Raw genomic sequence first — 22,299 nt, 5'->3', positions numbered from 1 at the left:
AATGAATAAACAAATTGCAGTATAATCCTAAAATGAGATACTAGTCAGCACTAAGAAGTAACATATTACTGAAATATTTAGCACATGAACAAATGTCAAAAAAATTATACTGCATAGAATAATCCAGGCATAAAATAAGACATCCTGTATGATTTCACTTATATGAAGTTTAAGAACAGCACAGGCAAAACTAATCTATGTTGACAAAAATCAAAACAACGATTGCTAGAAACGGCATGAAAGAATTTTCTGTGCTTATTAAAATGTTCTGTATCTTCTGTATCTATGTTGACAAAAATCAAAACAATGATTGCTAGAAAGGGCATGAAAGAATTTTCTGTGCTTATTAAAATGTTCTGTATCTTGTTTTGTCTGGTAGTTAGCTGAGTGTACATAATTATTAAAACTTGTTGAATCAAACACAATATACATGCATTTTATTTACATAATTATACCTCAATAAGAATACAAAATATACTTTTCTTCATTTTAATTCGACTGATAATTTTTAATCCTCTTTCTTTCTCAGTGCTCTCTCTGAGATAGGAAACATCAGATGCTTTTAAGCTCATCTCCAGTTGTTGTTGCTGTTTTAAACTATGGCTTCTTCAATATTGACATTGACATTAGGCCTTTAGGGAAGCTGTTACTTTCAAAGATAAAAAGTTAGTTGAAAAATTAGTCAGTCAGAGGAATGACCTTAATTAAAGGGTGGAATTTTGAAATATACGTGCATGAAGGTCTATAGACTCAATGCTTTCAGCATTCTGGACAGAAGAAACAATTAGTACAAAGGACCTACGATTAGATGTGCTTGGTGTGTCAAAAGCAGAGTGAGATTGGAGTACTTGAAGTGGATTAGAAGAGATTAGAGTAATTGGATATAAGATCAGAGAGAAAGTTAGAGTCAGATCATATAGGGCCCATGGGTCACTTTAAGGATTTTGACTTTTACTCAAAGTGATGTGAAAGCCATTGGTGTGTTTTGAGCTGAGTTCAGTGTTGTAATAGCATCACTCAAATGGCTATACTGAGGAGATAATGAAGAGGTCAAAGGTGGAAGCAGGGAGATAAGTTAGGAGATTATTCCAAGAATTCATGAGAGAGATGATGATGGCTTGGGGTAGGATGATAAAATCTATATTGACTTGTGGTCACTTCTTCCACACAAAATAGATGATTAGGTGTGCACTTCACAGCTCTGTCTATTGGAAAGTTTCTTCCTCTTTACTATCTTTCAAGGTCACCCTTGATAATGCAGTTGTCAGCCACTTTCAGTTTTCACCCACAAACTGAGCCAACCCATATGTAGACCAACTCTGAATTTTTCCTTTATTCAGCTGATCATAGAGAACCCACCCTACATGTGACCATGTAGGCAAGCATAGAAAAATGGGTGCTGGTAAAATCTTATTGGGTAACAGTGGGCTTCTGAGCTGCTGGTTTATGCAACTTACTCATGCCCTCTGGTCCTGCTCAGATGTACATCCATCTTGCAAGGGGTTTCTGCTGGATCTGACCAACGTTATGACTTGGTGAGGCTAACAAAACTCAAATTATAATGGACTTTTTCAATGTCTGGTATCGTCATATCTCATGGTGAAGAGCTCTATTTCTAACATGCCAGGAGCTGTTTCTCAAAAGTCACGTAATTCTTTGCTTCAGATGGCATGGCCTTCCTTCGGAACCCCACAGGCCACTGTTGTGATTTCCCGACTGGGATTTGTCATGAGTTCCATACCACATGCTTTCCCACTATCAACACTTCTACTACCATGGAACTCTTGTAATCCTTTATGTGCTTCATACAAGTGACTCTGGCCTTTGTACTTTTCACTCATTGAATTATTCAGAGTTTGGTCTATAATAGCAACTCATAGATTATTGATTATTCTTGGTCCTTTGGTCTATGCTTGAGAAATTCTTTTCACCCTAGTACGTTTTATTAAATTGTTTTAAAATCTATTTAAGACACTCACATTTTATCTTTAAATTTTTAATTTCCATTTACAAAGAATTTCAATATATATGTACCATAGAGCACCTGGAGAAAAGCATATCGTTATTTTAAAAATAAAAGAAATCCCACAGTTCAAAGAATCCCTACTGACAAAGCACCATGGAAATTCTCTTCCTAAAGAGCTGAACGTCTGTCTTCAAATGTGTTTCATAACTCAGCCACTATTTATTTTCATTCTCTCTAGGCATGAAATGACTTTTTGAAAAAAAAAATTCATTAGAGTTGTTTATAGACATCTTTCTTAGTCCAATAGTAATAAACATAATTTTTCTGGTGTAAATAAATTTTTAAAAAAGCGAAATGTGTAGCACTTTTGGTATTTGTGCATCTTCACCTATTTTTCTTACTCCAACATTTGAGAGTTTTTGGCCGAGAGTGTCTCTGGTGAAGGAGATAAGGGAGAGCTTTCCAAAAAACCACACACATTCCCTCATAAAAATAAAGCAAGAGTCGTGGTTTGAGTCCAGCCAGGTGGCTGCCTATAAATTCATGATCAATCTTTCACATGACCCAAATGGATCTCCCCCACTCCCTTGTCACAACAGAATTCTAATCAGGCTTCCGCCGAGTAAAGGATTTATCCACACTGGTGCAGATCTGGTTTGAAACATTTTATTGGCAATACTGCTGTCATATTTAGGAACTCTAAACTTTTGTCAGACTGCATTAGCTTGAATGACAAGTATCAATGGTCAACTATATTTGAAATATTGTAAAAGTACCTAAAAATATAGGCATTAAAATTCATTCTGTTCACTGCAACAAATCTCTAAAGATTTCTTGTCCTCAATGGAACTGGCATACTGTAATTGTTATTTGGAACTTAATGTAACCTCAACAGCAGCAGAGACAATACAGTCCTCTCATTATGCACATGCTCTAGGATCGTTTATTTTAATGCTTTCAAATAAATATGTTCCATGCAGCATACCACAATAAATAAGGAGCAGCAATGTTCTTCTAGTAAATCCATTCATAATGTGAGTCACCATGTAAAACACCACATCTCAAGTCTTTGGCCCTGTACCATATCATGAAGCACACCACATCTGCACCTAATCATATCTGGCTTCATATGGATTTAATAGGACTATGCCAGAAGTGCATGTAAGCACAAATTTAACCAGAGGTTTTCAGCTATTAAATACAGCTACTAAGTAGTTAAAAGGCAACAACTAAACCCCTTAAAGGTCCCCCCCCTCCTTATTTTTGAGACAGAAATATAAAGATAGAAATGCTCTGATGAATTTCAGGTTAGTGGAAAGCAGGGTAGGACACCTTTGGAATACTTGGAGCAAAGCTGGCAAAATATGGGACCCAAATTGTCACAGCAATACTAATACTGAATGGACACTGAATGTGAGTGGCACTGAGCTCTAGAAGGTGAAAGTGGGGGCTGGAGTGGGGGCGGCTCACTTCCTCTAGGCAGATAACTCCACGGTGCCTTCCTCCTCGCTATCAGCTCTATTAGCACGAATCTCCACGAGGGTCCTGGCAAATCGGGTCCATTCATCATTGTGGGGTACTGCAAGCTGCAAAGCAAATCAATGGAAAATGGTGAACAAGATATCTCTCATGTCCAAAAGCCTTGAAGCCCGCGTGACTGTTTCTCCTGAAGCTGACGGTTCCCTAGGAATGTAAAGGAAACCAGACAGTCTTCTTCCTTGAATCGTGTAGGTCCCTGAAGTGCTGCTCTGAAACTGACAACTCAAAGAAATACTATTGCTCTCGAAAGAGAAATCACACAGGGAATTAAAAAAAAAAGTGGAAACTTATGTAAACTATACAATTACGTATAGCAGCCACATTAAAGCACTTTTAGTAACGAAAATTCATCATAAGCAAACCAGACGTACAGAGAACACAGCAACAAAAACTGTATTATTGACTAGGATTTTGAAATAACTGTGGCATTGTCTAAGTCAACGCTATTGATCCTTTTTTAAACATGTTGTTAATATGCTAATATACATGACAAAAGTCTAGCTTACATATATAAAGAAATCTTACAACTATGAAATAATGCCTTGGGTTTTCCAGCAAGATCTTACATGATGATACCTATGAATAATAATAATAGTAGCTAAAATTTACCAAGAGTTCTGTTCTACGTACTTTACATGTCTTAACTCATTTCTCACAACACTCCAATGTAGGGTAATGTTTAATTCTACAAGGTAGTGTTTAATTCTACAGAAGAAATCAAGAAACACAAAGATTAAATCATCTTATCAAGGTTGCATAGCTAGCAATATCAGTGCCAATGTCATCTGGTTCCAGTATTTACATCCTTAGCCACCACAACATAGTGATTTGCTGGAAAAAAAAAAAAAGGCGGGGGGGAGGGTGGCATTACTTGTAAAGTTTCCCAAATAATATCTTCTTCTGTGCAAAATTCAGTGAGGAGAATATTAACTCTACCCAGTACAAATTGCACGTATGAATTTTTGCTGGCTGATTTAAAGGATAATGATTTCTCTGCATAGCATCCAAAATGAATTGCTTAAAGATATCATGCAAGTGTTTGAAATAGAAAAGAGAATTATTTGAAGATGAGATGCAGGATCAAGTAGAATTCTGAATGGTTTTCATTTTTATGTATAATAAAACTGATTTAGACTGTAGAGACATTTTCTTGGAGGAGTCTATAAAATGGCATAATCCATCTATATAGGTGTTAGTGCTAGATATACTATCCACATTTTCTAGAAACATTAAACATTGCATTTTTAAAAATAAAAAAAGAGGAAGCAATTCAATCTAAGCTTTGAAATCATTTCCAAAGCTGAAAAACTCACCTCCATGTAGACCAAATGATTAGAACTTTAAAATGTATATTACAGGGAATGATATTTTCAGATATCATCTGTCCAAGACAACTTATTGGAGAGTGGCATCATCATTCTACAAAGTATGTCCTTCAATTAGTGATCTAGTATTAAGGTTAAATGTTTCAAAAATATAATTTTGGAAACGATATACAAGTGAGGGAAATAAGTTCTGCTACTTACTTTGAGGAATGTAATACCACTAAGAATTCTCATTTAGTCGTATGAATGAGTTTTTAAATGGTTACTTCCCTAGTTATTAAAATGAATCCAAATTTATTTTTAGGCAATGACATAAGTTCACAATAGTATTGAATAACTCTGTTATTCCTTTGCTCAGTCCATTTTCCCTTCTTTCAGCTCTTTTCCTAGGTTCCACTATTCTTCAATTTTCTCTTCAATTTTAGAAAATACTGCATTAGGGAAAATGAAGCCCTCAAAATAAATGATACAAAAAACCTAACAAAAGCATAAGCAGTGAAGGGTTGATATCATACTTATATGAAAGAAGAGGTCCACTATTTCTTTTCTCTCCTCCAACTCCTGACCAAGTCCTTCCAAAAAGAACCACAAAAGCCCAAGAAAAGACAAAAGCTAATCATGATAACATATTTATAACTTTTTCTCATATGAGGTGAGAAGCAAGCTAAAGCTAAAGCACCTCATAACTTTACATAACTTTAAATACTGGCAGGCCTCACTGATAATACATAGTATATTGTTCATAAAGATCAATATACTCTGAGAACTTGGCTCCTAAACATAACACTACTTCATTGGTTATAATGGTGCAAATTTAAGTTAATATATGATGCCATATGCAACATTTCATTGACAGTAATATCTAGAAACTATCTACTAAAACAAGAAAATAGGTAAATATGTTTACATAGTTTCATGTAGTAGTAATGACAAGACTATTAAGAAACAACATCAATAAAAGATTATGAAACATTAAGGTTTGAATACGTGCCCAGATACAGTTTGCGACAGAATTTGGTATCATTTACAATAGATAGTTACACATCTAACTTTTCAAAATTTAATTTTATTAAATTTAAATGTTTCTGATAAACAAACAAAAATACCCTACAATGGAACTACATTTGACCTTTTCCACCCCCATGCTTCTAGAAACTTAAATTGACCTACCTCATCCTATTACACGTTTTCATCTAGTTGACTATAAAAATAACCCAAGATGATTGTAATGTTAGATTTAGAAAGTGAACTGCAGACTGCCCCATTTTTAGCATTAAATATCACCATCAGGAAGCACTTTAAGTATAATCTTAGCATGAATGTGTGACTGCGTGTTCACAGGCTGTTTCCACACCTAAAGAAATAATTTTTGGCATTTGAATTACTTGTAGGTAAGACTAAACAGGTATACTAACAAACAAGAAGACCACTCTTTTCATTTGACATCTTCGGCTGTAAATAGCACCTGTTTGGACAGCACTGTCCTTCTTACCTTTGGCACTTCCCGACTCTTCTCAGCTGGTTCTGTCTGTTTAGAACTCACTAGTAAGGGGCTCATGAGCACGAAAGCAACTGAGACTTTCTCTAGGAGACTTGTAATCCAATAATGCCTCAATCTTTAAGTAGGGAAAATCTTTGCTCAAGTTTCTAAACCCAGTTAACCCATTTCCCATTTAAAAAAAAAAGTGCAACTCGCTACCAGCGTTAATTTTACATAAACACGCTCTTACAGGCTGAAGCAAATCTGACTGGTTTTCAGTGTGAAAATAAAATATAAAAACTGTTCTTGGAGTTATTTCTAAGCAGAACTTGTCTCTAATCTTAATGTAACAGAAATGTATACATAAATCATATTCATCAGATGAATCTTTGGCTAACAACTGTTCAAGAATGATGTTAACATCACGTGTAGGAATGCTACATTTTCTAGGATTTGATATTTTCAGCAGTCAAGGATTACTATATTTTGTAAATATACCAAAAACAGAATGCTATAAATAGAACGATGTCATTTGTTTCCAAACACTAACGACAGAAGTGAAAATAATAATAAAAGCGAGATATTTTGTGGCAAACTTTGGGGGTAAGGTTAGGATTGTAACCCACGAGTTATCTCGGGGTAAATGTCGCAGCCGTAAGCACTGCCGGCAAATATTCTTGGGGCATATGGGAAATGGGTTAAAGAAAAACATTGCTCTCATGTCCTTTGAACTAGCGTACAAATTTATTCCACCAGCATGGACTGAGTACCAACCCTATGCCACTCACTATGCCAGGGATTAAAGATACAGCAGTGAATCATTTTGGCATATGATGTCTATGAAATACAGATGAAAATTAATTATAATGTGTTCTTAGGTCAACATGTGTAAATACTGACATGGTTTTTCTTTTTTAACTTTACTGACATTCAAAATATAAATAGCCTAAAATTTACGTTCTTACAGTGACAACTGTAGCATTTCTCGGTGTATGTTGTGTGTCAGGCCAAGTATTGGGAAGCAAATGGCATATGAATGACTTGGCTTCAGCATCTCTTCAAGTTTCTGTCAAGGCATTAAAGGCTAAATCTAGAATATCACTATAAAATTTTTCCCTTAAAAACAATAGTTTAAAATAATTTTCAAACAATTTACGTCTGTGCTAGGAAAAATATTCACAACTTTCTAATGGTGATAATTAATTTCAATTAATTAAAAAATCTATTAGAAGCAATGTGAAGAAAATAGCTCATAGTTACACAAAAGAATACTATAAGGAAGGACTCGTAAAAATTGTCCAGTATTGTACTGAACCTAAGTGGATCTGGAAACATTTTCTGCCTTCAGATTCATCCGCCAAAGTCCACATCCTAGGTCAGGGATGACTCAGATTTTCCCACCACTTCATATACAGGGTTCACCAACAGCTAGTTCACCCCCGATGAGATGACTGTTTTCTAATTTTTTGCTAAATGTGTAAAGCATTTTTATGCCAAAAAGACTCAGGGTGCTGATTCCTGAAATAACAAAATCTTAGCTCTAAGAGTGACCACCTTTTAAAGCTTTGATATGACCCTCTTTTTACAGCCAATGCCAAAGGTAGTTACTGAAGTAGCAATTTGGCCATATGAAGGAGGTGAAATGAACCTCAGATTTGGATAAGAGAACTACATCCTGCTCTCATCTTGGTTACTGGCAATGGTCAGGCACTTAACCTCTCATTGCCTCAATTGTAAAATAGGGATGATGGTGTCTGACCCATTTATCAACAGAGATGTGGAGAGGAAAAGAACAGTAATCTAAGTGAAGAAAATACTATTAGTTTATCACAGAATAGTCACATGTTCTTTTTCTTTAAACTACCACTCAGATTGAACACGCTCTTAAAACTGATATGTAAATGGCATACATATTAATTCTATAACATTTGCGTGGTTTGGTTTTTGTTTGCTTTAAGAATTAATTCTGAAGTTTGCTATGTGAAGACATTAGGACCAGCGTGCAAACCTCTCCTTAACAAGCAGGAGACAGAAAGTACAGGGAGCTGAATGATTTGCTAAAGACCACATGACTTTCATGCGTTGTTGTTAATGTGAGGCAATCAGGAGCCTCACCCCTTTAAGAAATGCCAGCGTACCAGGGCAGAACGGCAGGTAATGTGTTTTCAATCACCTGCTAAGCGTCTAAAGATTGTTTTTAATGTTCTTAAGATCCTTGGGAGATGAAAGGTTATCTTAATAAGAGCAAAGTACAGAACTTGTGGAAAAATTCATGAAAACTGATCATTTTAGTCCCCCCTCTTCACTACTTCTGAGGCTGTGTCATGGGTCTGTCCCTCCCCTCTGTTGTTGTGGTCTGGAGGGGGCCTCTGGACCCTACCCATGCCATTCCCACATGGCTCATCAGCCTAACCACTAGCTGTCTAGCAAGGGCTTCTTGTCACTTACAGGGAGGCACAGATTGTATTAAACTAGATTTTGAGAATGGAGCCAGGGTTGACTTTTTCCGTCTCAGATACCAGCCAGAGCATGCCTTCTTTCCCAGCTCTGCCACTTATTTGCTGTGTGTCCTTTATATTTTAACATCTCTGATCTTCACTTCCTCATTTGTGAGAAAGGAATTTTGAGACCCATCTCCTAGGACTGTTGTGAATATTAACTATGACCACAACAAAAAGAGGTTAGCACAATGCTTGCTCATTAAAATAAAGGATGTTGTTTTTCCTGTTTTTCCTTCATGTTTATCCCTCTCTCCAATATTTTTTTTTTTTGCTTCCTTCCCTCTTGTCTTTCTTCTATTTTCTTTTCATCTACATAGAGCCTTATATTTTATCACATTTGATATCTTAAAAACCAACACAAATAATTTCCTAAATAGTCACACTTTTAATAATAACTAAGTTTCATGAGCTGGGTGTGGGGAAAGGGTTCTTTCAGATCACAAGAAAAATTCTGTCAGAGTACTTTTCATTGCTCATTTGAAAAAAATCAAATTTGAAGTATCATTATTCTTTGTAAATATGTACATATACATATGTACACATATACATACATATTTTTTATTTTTCAAATATGACTAATGCAGCTTTATCTAGCTATTTCCTTTCTACAGTAGGATTCTACATTTTTAGCTCAAGTCGTAAGGTTTTGTAACCGCTGAACATGCTGTTATAAAAATCGAATGACTTTTTATAACCAGGGTTAAACACACAAATATCATTCATGTGTCCTTTTTTATAAGGACATGGCTAACCATTTTGAACAGTCCTCAGTCAAGCCTACCTCATTTGTTAGTAATTTTAAAGGGTTTATAGTACCTAGCAGCTGATTTTAAATAGCTCCCTTATCTGCAGTAACTCCTACCAGCCCGATGCTGTATATTTTATGGTAAAAATATCTGTCTCAAGCTTTGCTTAACATAAAAGTAGGTTAATAAATTTTTTTTAAATAATTAAGACAGAAAAGTATTCTGTAATTTCAGTTTGGTTTCTCAGATACATTAAGCATGGCAAACAAATTAAAATGAGTAGGACTTTGGGCTTCAGGATAAGTATTCCATGGATGTGTGGCTCATCAGCGTGTTTGTAATCTTTCAATTAAATGAAGTCATTTTAAAAAAATCTGAGATGATTATGTTAACCATTGATTCTGAACAGATACACCATTCCTCTCCTGTAGCAATCTAAAAATTAAAGTTTTCTGTTAAAAAAATACCTTACCAATTACCTTTTCAATTTAATATGCATTGATTTTTTTGTTGTTAGTGCATTTACAGAAACTGTGGAAGTAAACGTGAGTTTCCACAGAAGAACTGCTAAACCCTTTTAAGCTCTTAAAGCTTTTTAAAAAGTACAATTATTAATGGCACCCCAGTTCAGGAGATTGTGGAGTTACTGGTATACAAACACACATTTGTGTTCAGAGGAAGCCTATATTTTTTAGGGCAATTCCCTTTGCCACACACACAGATGGAAGCAAAGTGGGAGGTAATAAGCAATGAAACAGCCGCTGGAACTCGCTTCATATAAATACAGCTCCACTGTATTTAACTCTTGGGAGCGTCTAGCATCACTGGTAACAATGGATGAAACCACGGACCAAAATTCCAAGCCAGAATGCAGCATACAAGCTTAAGTACACTACAGTTCTCTACCACAAAAAGACATACTGTGTGGCAACTTAGTATTTACAGCAGATTTAGAGAAGTCGGGAAAGCAGAAGTTACATTAGTCTCCATTCTGTAGCATCTGCTATTACCAGTTGGTGAGTTAAAATTTCTGTAAAATTTAACAGCATGCTAACCTACAGTAGTCTGATGATATCTGACTATTTTTGGTTAAGAATTTCTTTTATCTGAAAATTCCATCTGAGAGAACCCTCATGAAGCTGGAGATCTCTCTGCCGAAGATCTCGTCCTTGAATCTTTAAAGGAGTGGTTGACTTTTATAGCATGTTTGTTAGAACAACACTTTTAAAAAAGCCATTACCACCCAATTAAGGAAAGAAATAAAGGTAGGACATAAAAGTCAAAAGTAAATAGTAACAAATATGGGTCTATATCAATTTCAATAAGCCAGCAAACATTAAAGGAAATAATGTTAAATAATATTCTTTAAAAAATGAACATTTAAAAATATTTTTTATGTTAAAATTTAGCATTACAGAAAGCATGACAAAATTCTGAAGTTTTTACCTGTGGAAGAAAAAAGAAAACTACATGGCTAAAGAAGAGTTAATTCATTAAGGTTTTAAAGATGACCTTGCTCACATTTGTATTAAAATCTTATCAGCCCCTTTTTTTCAGAAATCTCTTAAACATTATCTTTTTCAATTATTTGGAACAATCTATTTCTCTATCCAAAAGATGGAAAAAATGCTAAAACCATTGGCTGATGGGCAATAATGGAAAATAAACCTTTAAAACTTCAATTACCACTCTTTTTCCATAACACAAAAGATCAAGCAAATGACAGGGAAATGAAAAAGCATATGCTACTCAAGCTGATCTGTCCTATTAGCTGACTAAACATTTATCCCTTATCTTCCTGATATTATTAACTATAAGTTTTCTAGTAAATTCCTAGCAACCACTGCATTTAAGCAGTTTTGACAAAGAGAAGGCTTATTCCTAAACACCTTAAGAACATTTACCAAGGTAAAAAAGAAATGTCGTTCTCTCCTATTGAATGTTTGGGCATAAAAGAGGTATTTTTATAATGTAGTTCACGATTTACTGTATCTATAGTGTCCAAAAAAAGCACAATGAAAAGGAAGCATTTTTCCAGTGGTTTGATAACTATTTGAATCAACTGTTAGGATTTCATTACACTAGTGGCCAATTGCTCACTTTAAAATACAGGAGGGGAGAGGGACTGGGATGAAGACGGGAAGAAAGGACAAGTACTCTTTTCTAAATTTATTTTCTATATATCGTTTTCCCTGCAAAGATAGTTAAATGGATTGGGTTTTTTTCCTGACCATTAATCTATAGCCAACTTGGAAATTGCCGTCTGAATGCTTCACACATTTAAGTTTTCCTTTAACCATCAACTTTCACATATGAAACATTTATTCACCCAAATATTTATTGAATGCCTGTTATGTGCCAGGCACCGTGCTAGACCAGGTTGTCCTGTTCAGAGAGACAATTCTACGTATCTACTTTGTGTATATTTCTGTGTACGTTTCTAATCTCTAATGATTAGAAACTCCGCTGAGGAATATGATTAACCAAAGGAGGACTGCCCGACTAGTCTTTTTCCCCCCTAAGTCAAAAGGGTAACTAGTTTTTAGGATACCAACAGATGTTCACTTTTTACCTAACAGTCCTTATACTAAGACAAGTAAACATAACAGATTTCATCTAAATGTTGAGAAACTATTGGCTTGTCAGGAGGAGAAAGATCTTAGGGAATGAGCCATGGATCAGTTTTACCTGCCAGCCAAAAAAGTAAGAGTGCAACATTTCTTCCACAATGTTATGCTTTGATATTCCCTAAACGATAAATAATTCATGTTTTTAAAATGTAAAAAAATGTCCTGATCGTTGACATTCTCAAAAATTCATGCAAACCTTCCTTGAAATAGAATATAATGATTCATTCACTTCCTCACTTTGCAAGTCCAACTTATATGGCATATAAATATTTACATATAAACATGAATGAGCAGATATTTGATTTCCTATTAGATTTTAGAAATACCAAGAGTAGTACACATACTCATGGAAGAAACAAATAGCTTTCCATTTCTATACAGGCCAGTGTTAATCTAGATTCATATGAATGAAGCAGCTTCATGCTCGGCTGGTCTAAGCTGTGATTTGAGGCTACTGTTCTAAGCAGTAATTTTTCAAGATAAAATTTAGCAGTTTTGAAATTCTAAAACTAAACACAATTTTGTCAGCCATAAAAAAAAAATTAACACTATAATTAGCGACTGCTTCAAAATCCAAACTGCTATTGAAGATGACAGTTTGAAACCACAGAAGAATCATAAAGATGATTAATTATACAAACTAGCACTTGTTTCAGAAGGTTTATATTCATAGGCCATTTATCACCAAAATGGGAATATATGAATTTCATTGAATATTGCAAATTACTACACACACACACATTAATTAGGTTTCCATAAAATTAGATATTAGGGTTTTCTTTTCATTGAATCAACTACTCCATAATACATAAAAGTCATAAGTATTTTCTTATCAATTCAGAAAAAAATGGCTTGAAAAGATATTAATCCTATAAATCTATTTTTATAAACTAATGCTACCTGAATAAGAACACTATTTATATAATAATTAGTTTAATCATGGTTTTTTACATATATAATTATTAAAACGAAAGCCACTGTACTACATTCACTATAACATGAATAATTATAACATTAATTGGAATTAATAACACTTTTTTTCTTTTTTAAATTAAGTGCTTTTCCTAGAAGAAATCAAGTTAATACTAAAGTTGCAATCAGACATTTTAACCAACTTTTTAAATTTCAAATACATATACTGTATTATAACAAGGAAATGGATTAATATATTATTGTAAAGTAACTTATTTTATATAATTATTTTCATTGGTACCCCATACAAACATGCCTTGTGCCTTTTGACTTAACTGAACAGTGTTGTGGCTACGATAATAAAAATCCAGGTAAAAATTGCGAAGTCCGGTGGAGAATTCTGATGATTTTGTTTCTAGGTCATCAAATATCTAGATATTATCAGCAGAACTAAGTATTTGCAATTTCAGTTTTTATCTGAATATTTGGCATCACAGAATAGTTTATGCCAAAGTCTTTTCTTTTCCATGAAGGGAAAACCAAAAGAAGTGTTTCTCATCAGCTAAAGGAAAAATTTTGTTCCTCCAATGAAGAATAAGCCAGTACTGGCAAAAACCTCCAAGCATCTAGCAGCTAATGACCACACTTACTTAAAGAGAAACACTAGTGTTTGGGGAGACGCTAACTGGACTTAGGTCAGCTGAGCCCAGCTTTGCTTTCTTTATGTGGAGGCTGCCAGAGCTTAGCCATGCTCTCAGGTTCGTCAGCAGCAGGGGATAAAGCATAATAATTAAACTGACTGATTTCTAATGCAGCTCTTTTTCATTAAAGAACTCTTATTTGAGTAAAACACAAAATCTCAGTTTAACTTCATATTTTGTGTTCTGTACACCTTCTTCCCCACAGAAGGGGATTATTTATATTCAGGGCACAAAATTCTTGTGGAAAATTGATGAAGGCCCTGTCCTACCTGAAAACATGAAGTAGTTCCATAAAGCAAACAATTATTGCTTAAGTGTAATCCACTTAAAAACCATAAATGCATTGTATTTATTTTGTGTCACTCAAATCCTTTATAACTCCCAGCACTTCCAGTTTCTCAGATGCTACTGTATCAATCTGCTCTTTAAAGTCCAAGAGAAATGGCTCATCGAATCTCGTTTATTCTTATTTTAGCTGGCTATGAAAACTGTGCGAGGCATTTTTTAATAGTCATTGTATATTACACCTTGACTATCATTCTAAACCACATTACGTAGATCATTTTTTTGTTGGGATTCCATATAAACTTTTCATTCTAATTTTTCATTTCAGTTGTAAAATATCTTCAAATAAACACTTAAACCTTGCTTTACATTTTGAGCAGTTACATTGGATCTCTCTTATTCACCTGCATTTTTCCTGTTCTAGAATTTTTCAAGGCCCTTTTAATATACTAGCAAATGTCAAATTTATTGTATTTACTAAAATTTATAGTAAAATGACCACTATTCCTTTGGCCCCCAAATAGTCATATCAATCAAGGCACCTGAAACGTTGCCAAAGTTCAGGGTTAAATTGTAAAGATGAATATTTTCTTAGGTAATTAGTGAATGGGATAGGGGACAAATAAAGCTAGGACGATAAGATTGAGTCATCTCCCAAATTACAGTTTTCAAGTTGCCATTTTATTTTTCAAATTCTTCTTTAAGCTGAGAATGATTATGGAATTTTAACATTTGACTACTGCAGAAATATAATCGGGGATTGAAACTTCTGTGTATTTTTCACAACTGAAAACAAAATCTTCCTTGGAAGAGGTTAATGGGAAACAAAATAATAGGAGGTGGAAGATAAACTGCTTCTTTCAAAACTGGAGCTGCAAACAGCATTCTAACTAATTCAGATAAGCAGCAAACATAGTGGTTAGGGGATATTTATGACAGCTGTGTCTGTGTGACAGCACTGAAGCATTAACAATGGCAACGGCTTTCTATAAAACACATCTGCAAGGAAGACAGGTAGATAGGCTGACTATCAATCATCAGGACACGTGAATAATTCTATACTCACTGGCCCATGTGTTATTAAAATCGGCTCCACATATATAGGAAAGCTTGCTATTCAGTAAAGGAGCCGCGGCAGTGAGTAATTTTTATTTTTAATTCTTTAGAATATGTGTGTTCGCATATCATTTTTAAAAATCCGACAATGATTAATAGTTCTGTACAAGTGTATTCTGAAGCAAAATATGCTCGGCGTTTTCAGGTTATATTTGTAGTTAATTTATGACTTGTTATCTTACCTGTATTTCAATTAGTTGAATGGGGACATACAGCTCCAAAACAAACAGACTGCAATTCTATAGTCTGGAGAGAAAAATCCTCAAAACTTATTTAAGAGCTAGGCTCATTTTTTATTTTAGATCGTAGAAAATTTCAATGGTGCATGCAACCACTGTCTATTTAAGTAACTTTTAAGATGTACAAATAGAATAAAAATTATAGCCAAATAATAAAAGGGGTCCTCTCTGTATTTCATTGAATTCACATAACTTCCATTTATGCTAATGGAGTTAAGCACCTGCTCTGCAAAGAAAATAGACCCCTATCTGTGAAAATAAATGTGTACAGTGTTATTTCCAGATACAATGCTGAAATCAAACAACTCAAAATGTGTGCTATATAAACAAAGCATCATGTGGCCTACCTGAAAACATTGCTGTTTTATGTTTTACTTCCTTAGTCATAGGCCCGAAGATACTACTCACACCTTTGTCATTTAAATATAACAAAAAGAAAAAAAGGGCGGGGGGATGGACAAACTCAATGCAGTGATTTCAGTGAGCTCATGCACCATCCTCTGTTTACTCCTTCAGAAGTTCATAATAAATCGTATCAGTAAATCTGGAATCAAGCCACTGCTCTCTGCCATCATCTTAAAAATCACGGAGGATAATTGTACATAATAGAGGAAGGCATGATCATGGGGACACTGTGCTGGGACTCCCTGCAGCAGCTGCAGCCTCAGCTGGGACAGGAGATGAGGCAGATTGTTAATGACTGGTGACACCAGAGTCCCTTTCGGCAGCGCCCTTCTGGTTGAGTGTCGGTCTCACCAGAAGGCACATCTACCCGGACTTGATGAGGATGCCTCCACTGGTAGTCACAGAAGTCTCCTTCTAGGGAGTTCTTGACAATGCGCTGGATAGGAAAAGGCTGTTCCTCTCCACTCCCAACTGCGGTAGGCATCTCAGAGATCTTTCCCAAAACGTTATTATACTTTCAGTTAAAATTATGATGTGATCAAAACAGGGTTGTGGGAAGGAGAATTAGAATATCCAGTATGGTTTCAGCTCTATTTTTATGGGCCTCGTGATGTTAATAATGTAAAGTCATTGCTATTTCGTTCAACGTTTTTAAAGTAGTCTTAAGAAACAGGTAATAAGAAGAACATATGGCATGTGCTACATTTAACCACATTTCTAAAAATTTCTCCTTCTTCCTAATGGTCTAGATAAAGGTCAAAACTTTTCATTTCTGATTTGCATTGTGAGTAGTATTAAAAGCAATACTCTCATGGGCAAGACTGGCTACATAATTTGCAGGACCCAGTGCAAAATTAAAATGGGGGGGAGGTGCTTTGTTGAAAATTTCCTTAACAATTGCAAGACAATGATAGGAGAGCATTAAAACCAAGCTTGGGACCCTTCTAAACATAGGGCTGTATGAGACTGTACAGGATGCACGAACATGAAACCGACCTCATTCCTGAAACAGGATCTTGGCAAAAGGTAGCCTGCTGCCCACTCCTTTCTTCTCAGCCTAATAGATATCCAGTTAAATCAACCATGGGAGAATAAATGTGAGGTGTCTTCCTGCAGACACCCACTCAATGTATTCAGGTCCCAAGGAAAATGGATCAACAAAGTGTACTCCAGAAACTACCATTTACTTTCTTATACAGATTGTATTATAAGGCTTATTGAAAAGTATTTTGTCTTCTTTCCTAGAAGGTTCCACAAAGCAAGGTTTTCCATCCAAAGGCCAGCATGACCCTAGCGAGGTGCTCGGCTTCAATGAGGACCAGAGGACCAGTTTCGAATGCAGATAATGGTAGCACAGTCTACTGGCACTTCGATCCTCAGTGCCATATATTTTCTCTTTCTCCACATTTTTTCCCTTTTCCAATCACTTCCTGCTCAAAACCCTTCCCTCTCATCAGCCGTGCACCAGCCTTAGAATTTGACTTCAAATTCTAAAGGGGTCAGCTTGCTGTGAAGGCACTTTGTCTGGCTTTCTGCAGTTTAGGGAATTTGGAAGGCTGGGGAGGCACTATTGAAGAGTGCCCTTCGCTCTGAAGTACAGTTATGCTCTGTCGGTTCTAGGCTGGTGAAGGAGACAGTGGTAATGACAATGGTGGCATCTGCCCATGAAATAATGTACCATCTCTAAGAAGCAGGCTTCAGCTGAGCTCAGCTGTAGACAAGCCATCTTTCCTATTAGTGAGTACCTGGAGCCTCTCCAGTGTTAGTCTTCAGGCATTTAGAATAGGGTATAGAGACAAGCAAAGAGAAAAAGGAACCCTACCAACCTTTATTTTTCCTCAGAAATAAATATGAGGCAAATTTGTAAATACCTTACAAAAATACTTAGGAAAAAAGAAAACTATAGTTAAGACAAATTTATCTTGTTAAATCTGAGTTTTTCTGAGCTTTAGATTGCCTTGTATATGATCAGACAATACAGAAAGAAAGAGCTGTTCAAATGTATAAACCTATCCTGATTTTTGGTCATTCAGAAAAGGGCTGGAAGATTATAAAATTACCTAACTCTCGATAAAATCGTATATCCTTTTTTTTCCCTCCTGGTAGTAAATTTGTAGGGATAAACAACCCTACAAATTGTTTGGCCTATTATATGTCACAGAGATTTTTCTATAGCCTGTCTAGACTCCAGACAATAGGCGAGACTGGCCGATAGTTGCAGACATTTCTATAGTCTGTAATATCACTTAGAAAAGTAAGGGCAATAATACAAAAATGAAAACCAGCCTGACCTGCCAGTACGATAGTAGAAATACGAGTATAACAAGACTTTACAATTTAGAAATGATGATAGCGACCTAGCAAGAAGTTTTAGCAGCCACACATCAACCAAAGCAACTTTTACAAAATCATTTATACTCCCAAAATATGAGTTATATTCAAGTAATCCTGCCCACAGACAATAAAATCACTTTATCGCAGAAAATTCTGTATGTGTTATATTGTGCTTTCTTATTGCACAGAGATAGTGTGGGTATGTATATGTGTGTATATATATTACATATAATGTATACAAAACCACAAGTATATGCATATTTATTAAGTATATACTTATATATAATATTTGTGGTCAATAAGTAGACTTTTCAAAAGGGCTTTCTTTAAATAAACTAGGTTGATAAACTATTCTGCTTTTCAGCCCTCTTAGATAAAATAATTAATGTTGCATATAATCTTAGAGAGTTAAGGAACATTTTGTATAAGCAAGGGTGATGGAGAAAAAAAATTTTAAATTTCATCTATTCTTTCCACCATTTCATCTCTGAGCGTCTCCACATTTATTTCTCTCCCACAATTACACTTGTTATAAACAAAGAAAGAGAGAAAGAAACCTTGTTTGTTTCTTTATATTCTCCTTATTTGCCAGATTTTTTACTTTTTAGTAAGTGAACCAATGAAGAGTACTTATTTTTGTTGTTTAGTTTTATTTTGAAGACCATGAAAAAGATGCACTGAATATAAAAATACTCCTTGAAAATATTGCTGTAAAACTACCAGCAATATTTTTTGATTCAGAGTGTATTCTCTCTCCTACAGATTCCAAATTGCATCAATAATCACCAGACCATTTGCATCTTCAACATTGGGGATAAATATTAACAGAGGCTCTGTTGCCATTTACTCAGCTTATGGCATCAGGAGTAATTAAAGAAGTGTCTAATGAAACAGATAACGTGCGGTAAGACTGAGAGATTCTTCTAGCTGTTTTTACTTAGAGTTGTACATCCCCAAATAGAAAATTACTATCTCTAACATAATTTTGTTTTTGTCTCTGTTTGAATTAAAAACAAAGTCATCCATTTGTTTCAACACAATCAGTTCTACCATACAGCAGTATATATCATAAAAAGTTCCTTTGTAGAACAAACCATCTAGGATTGCCAAATTTATAGAATGTTGATTGATGAAACCATAAAGAACCATTCTCATCAATTGGCTTAGCTGATCATATGAGAATGATCAGCTAAGCCAATCAACCAGGCACTCAAGGAGTACTTCCTAGGTCTAGGGCATTATGCACACAAATGTGGTATATTTTCTCCCTGAAATGCAAAATGTTCATTCATATTATGCCAAAGTAGCATTACACAAAACTTTTGTTTTGTTTTGCTTGAAGTTTAACATTTTCTGTCTTTAAGGAAAAAATTATTTAATCTCATCAGAAATAAAGGTATTGTCAACACTTTCTCATATAGTAAAAATAAACAAATATGCTTCAGTACAATTGATAATGTAATATTAAAGGTAGTATAACAAGGAGATTTTACTGAAATAAAAGATGGAGTTTTTTTCCTTTGATATGTGCCATGATATTCAGTAATACTTTACACATAATGTAACAAGATATACCAGAGAGGTATATAAGTTCATATAACTTTGAATATCATAAAAATGGTACAAAACTCTGACTCATCCCAGCCTTTTTAATTGGCTACATTTTAAAGAGTAATAGTATATATTTTAATTGAACGTATCAACTAAAACTTGACTTTTCAAAGTAAACAACAAATTCTAAATTCAAAGTTAGCATGACGAATTTGGCAAACTTGTCATTCTCATGAAATTGGTGGGAAGTGTCATGCTTCGCCACAGGATACCTGGGAATTAATCCTGCAGCACTCCGAAGAGACCCTGGATCATGAACTACAGCGTCCTGTGCGTGGAGAGAGAAGACCAAATGAGGCCCCAAGGAGGTCTCATCGACTCCCACTGAAGTCAATAGAAATTTGCAAACACACTCAAGAGGGCTGTTGTCCTACAAGGTCTTATCAATAATTTCACCAGGTCTTTAAACTAGGTGTACAAAAAATGAAAACAAATAAACAGACAAAAAAATAAAAACAAACCCTAAAACCCCTGAACCCAAAAACATGTACCTCTCCAACGTCGTAGACCCAAATACGGCCTTCTGAGTCTCCAACAGCAACTTCTTTGCCAGCTTGAGCCCAGCGCACACGGTTGAGGGCAGACGCCCCCTCGATGGCCACACTTGCTGTTGGAACCTGCCGAAGAGGTTACGAAAGAATCTCTGAATAAAAATTTAAATATATGTTTCAGTGGCTGAGTCACCACTGTCTTCATGCGCATGGAATAATATGCATGCCTCGTGCAGAAGTAAAAGGATTCGTTGTGCTTAAACCATATGCTCCACTGTATTAAGGAGTAGAGAGGAGACACTTTAATGAAAACAGAAAAGAGGCAGAGTCTTTTTCCACGATCAATGGGCACTGGGGGACATAAATGTTTCTGTGGATTATGCCGGGGTGACATCCAACATACAAACAAGCACAGCAGCTAAATGTGATACTTCAGGATCAAGTCATGATTTATGGATCGATGGAGAGATTTCAGGATTTACCCAGATTAAGGATACTATAAAATGCAGGAAGGGGGAGTGTATGGTGGAATAAAATCATGTTAATATGGGTTTTCAGGGAAAAATAGCTATTGATCCCTCAAAACCTCACCGGGGAGGGGATGATCAGAAGAAGAAAAAGTATGCAGGTGAAAAACTTCAAAAACTCAAATTCTCCTCTTTTTTTTTTTTCTTTCTGTTTTTCCTCCTCCTGGCAGTACTGGGGTGCAGGCAGTGCTCCTGGGTTATATCCCGGTAGAACGGAGCACCTACTTGTAGAAAAGGTCTTATTCCTCCTTTAATAAATACCCGAAATCCAACAACTTTGATAGTTACAATAATCATTATTAAAGTGAACTGGAGCTGCCGAAATGAAACCTGCAGTATTTGGTACAAGAACCTCAGTATTAGAAAAAGAGAATTTTAGTAGGTCTGCTGCTCTCCCACCATCAGTGGAGTGTGTGAACTCTCGTCTTCAAGATTGGAAGTTTGTAACTTATATAAAGATAAGATTTCTGAGTCTTCTACAAGAATGCCGAATAAGAAATGACAACGGGCTATTAAAAACGAAAACGGTAAATGTTAAAACAAAAAGAAAAAAATGTAAAGAGGGCCACCGAGAACATCTCACAGCGCTGCTTGAGACCTGTGTCTAAGGGACATGTCAGGTCAGGATAGAAGCACGACATGGACTGTGCCTCAGACTCCAGCCATCTGTTATTCAGGGAATCGAAACCGTCTGTTTATATGAGATTATTGACCCAATATCTGTCTTTAAAATAGCAACAAAAACTCCATCATATGTAAGAATCTGTGTTTACACTTAATGTTGAAATCAATAAAAATTCTTTTACCTGCTTAAATCAAGGTATGCCACTTGTGAGCAAAAATGTAAAACGAAAGTCCTCCAGCTCATTTATTTATTTATTTTTAAATACACAATTTATACAATATAAGGTACTTGCTGTGCAGGCTGGAGCCTGCATTTTTAATCAACCTTTCAAAGGCCAAAACAATGTGAATTTAGATGGACCATAATTCTGTCAATATACTTTAATATTAGTGTGCTGCTCAGAAAACAAATCTGAGATTCAGCTATAGAATCTCAGAGTTAATTTTTAACTCCATAATTTAGAGAAATCATACAGGATTATACTTTACCTAACTTCAGTATCAGATTTTATCTATGAACAATTTCAAAAATTGAATAAAAATGTTTAATCTTACTATAAATATGATAAAAATTAGTCACTCTGAAGAAACTGATTTTTTGAGACATTTTAAATTATGCCTAATAAATTTTAAGGAATTTTATTTATTTGGAATTAAGTAATGTAGTAAAGTGAAATAATTAATATTCTAATCATTTTAAAATACCTTTTTTCATAGATAATCTAAGTGATAAAAAATGACTATCACAGCCTATAATATGTGCTAATAAATTATCAAATATATGAGGAAATGACAAAATATATTTTATTAATTTGACCAGTAATGACCTTACAAAAGTTGATGAATCTTTAATGAAAATAATTCATA

At 35.1% G+C, this 22,299-nt stretch overlaps 1 protein-coding gene across 5 annotated transcripts in view; it reads right to left on the bottom strand.

The window, feature by feature from the left end:
- Nucleotides 1-2,617: 2,617 nt before the first annotated feature.
- The window catches only part of DYNC1I1 (dynein cytoplasmic 1 intermediate chain 1), a 277,262-nt gene continuing 257,580 nt past the window's right edge, over nt 2,618-22,299 (bottom strand). For 3 of the 5 annotated variants that reach the window (XM_006911920.1, XM_006911922.1, XM_006911923.1), the window contains 2 exons: nt 20,282-20,407; nt 2,619-3,552 (listed from right to left, as the gene is read on the bottom strand). In XM_006911920.1, the coding sequence (XP_006911982.1) occupies nt 3,442-3,552; nt 20,282-20,407 (237 nt within the window). In that variant the 3' untranslated portion in view covers nt 2,619-3,441. Of the gene's footprint in view, nt 3,553-20,281; nt 20,408-22,299 lie in introns of all 5 variants that reach the window. The other 2 variants (XM_006911921.1, XM_015589426.1) reach the window with 2 other exon arrangements.

This window comes from Pteropus alecto, unplaced genomic scaffold (genome assembly GCF_000325575.1).
Source record: "Pteropus alecto unplaced genomic scaffold, ASM32557v1 scaffold21, whole genome shotgun sequence".
Lineage (NCBI taxonomy): Eukaryota > Metazoa > Chordata > Mammalia > Chiroptera > Pteropodidae > Pteropus > Pteropus alecto.
The sequence above is the reverse complement of the archived record's forward strand: the minus strand, read 5'-3'. Positions and strand labels throughout refer to the sequence as shown.